The following is a 2,069-nucleotide window of genomic DNA, read 5'->3' on the forward strand; positions in this document are numbered from 1 at the left end:
ACTATTACAACTACAACTACTACTATTACTACTACAACTACTACTACTACTACTACTACTACTACTACTACTATCATCAAACTATTTCTTTCTACAAATTATTCGGTGTAAGAGTAAAAAACAACTTTATCTGTGTCACCTGGTCTGTGTCCTGGTCATGAGCTGCCAGTTCTCTGAAGTGGTTCAGGAGCCTCTTATTCAGGTACTGGGTCTGGGCTTGGTCCTGGTTCAGATCCTGGTTCAGATCCTGGTTCAGACCCTGGTTCAGATCCTGGTTCAGATCCTGGTTCAGATCCTGGTTCAGACCCTGGTTCAGACCCTGGTTCAGACCCTGGTTCAGACCCTGGTTCAGATCCTGGTTCAGATCCTGGCTCAGGTTCATGCTCGAGTCCAGTTCGTCGTCTGCGTCCCCGGCGAGTCCTCTGTACCGGACCTCGGGCGTGACTCCTGTGCCACAAAAACGTAAACAGAAATAAAATGTAAAACTGTTTATGATTCAGAAGGATTGTAAAAGTGAAACCACACGTTGAGAGTTTTACCCAGCAGCTTGTTCCTCTTCTGTCTCCAGCGGCCGCAGGAGTACGAGGCCCAGCGAGCGGCCGACTTCACCACCGCACGAACCGGATTTAAAACTCTGGAAATACAAACACGCTCTTTTCTGTTTAATGTTCAGTGTAGTTGGCAGCGGCAGCATCATTCCACAGAAACATGTTCAGTTTGAATGTACGTTTTTAAAGATTAAATTTTTTTATTTTTTTATTTAGGATCGTCCTTTGAGATGCATCGTCTCTATTTGGAGTAGATTCTAAAATGTTGTTGTCAATAAAACACCTGTATTTGAATAAATGGCAGATAATTTAATTTTTATTTTTTTTCTTCATTATTTGTCTCCAAAACCAAAATGAAAAAACAGATAATGATTAGTTTTTTCAGTTTTTGATTTTGTGTTTAAATGAAAAATGGAAAAAACAGATAACGGACGTTTCCCGTTTACGTGACTTAAACTGAGATGTCGGACTGAATCAGGACTAAAACAGGACTAAACCAGGACTAAACTGTTTTCAGTCCTGGTCTGGTCCCAGTCTCAGTCCTGGTCTCAGTCCTGGTTTCAGTCCTGGTCTCGTCCTGGTCTGGTCCTGGTCTCAGTCCCGGTCTCAGTTCTGGACTGGTCCTGGTCTTAGGCATGGTCTCAGTCCCAGTCTGGTCCCGGTCTCAGTCCTGGTCTGGTCTGGTCCTGGTCTGGTCCCGGTCTCAGTCCCGGTCTCAGTTCTGGACTGGTCCCGGTCTCAGTCCGGTGTCAGTCACAGTCTGGTCCTGGTCTGGTCGGTGCCTTACTCCTGGTCTCAATTCTGGTCTCAGTCTGGTCTCAGTCCCGGTCTGGTCCTGGCCTCAGTCCTAGTCTCAGTCCTGGTCTGGTTCCGGTCTGGTCCTGGACCTGGTTCAGTCCTGGTTTAGTTCTGGTTTAGTTCTGGTTTAGTCCTGGTTCAGTCCTGGTTTAGTTCCTGGTTTAGTTCTGGTTTAGTCTGGTTCAGTCCTGGTTTAGTCCTGGTTTCCTGGTTCTGGTTTAGTCCTGGTTCTGGTTTAGTCTGGTTTAGTCCTGGTTCAGTCCCGGTTTAGTTCTGGTTCAGTCCTGGTTTAGTCCTGGTTTCAGTCCTGGTTTTAGTTCTGGTTTAGTCCTGGTTCAGTCCTGGTTTAGTCCTGGTTCAGTCCTGGTTTAGTCCTGGTTCAGTCCTTTATCCGTTTTTTTCCCATTTTTCATTTAAACACAAAATCGAAAACTGAAAAAACGAATCGTTATCTGTTTTTTCATTTTGGTTTTGGAGTTGTTGTTTTTTTCCTTTATTTCGTCATTTTTGGTTTTATTTTGAAAAACAAATGAACGACTGACACACAGATTCTTGTGTCCTCACCTGGACTGGGTCTTGAGTTTGCTCTTTATTTTTATTTTGTTCGTCTTCTTTGGAGACGCTGAAACTTCCTCCTGTCTCTTCCATCTCCAAACCTCTATTCTCCACTCCCCGGAGTCCAGAACCGGAGACCTGAGAACTGATCATCCTCACGCGGTCCAT

At 44.9% G+C, this 2,069-nt stretch overlaps 1 protein-coding gene across 1 annotated transcript in view; it reads right to left on the minus strand.

Moving 5' to 3' along the window:
- Nucleotides 1-2,069, minus strand: part of LOC129408257 (transient receptor potential cation channel subfamily A member 1-like) — a 24,464-nt gene extending 22,395 nt beyond the window's left edge. Inside the window, exons 1-3 of the mRNA XM_055151399.1 lie at nt 1,911-2,069; nt 540-603; nt 373-447 (exon numbers count right to left, since the gene is read on the minus strand). Coding sequence (XP_055007374.1) covers nt 373-447; nt 540-603; nt 1,911-2,069 — 298 coding nt within the window. The remainder of the gene's footprint in view (nt 1-372; nt 448-539; nt 604-1,910) is intronic.

Source organism: Boleophthalmus pectinirostris, unplaced genomic scaffold (genome assembly GCF_026225935.1).
Source record: "Boleophthalmus pectinirostris isolate CB_2022bp ecotype Guang Dong unplaced genomic scaffold, ASM2622593v1 HiC_scaffold_16, whole genome shotgun sequence".
Classification (NCBI taxonomy): Eukaryota; Metazoa; Chordata; class Actinopteri; order Gobiiformes; family Gobiidae; genus Boleophthalmus; species Boleophthalmus pectinirostris.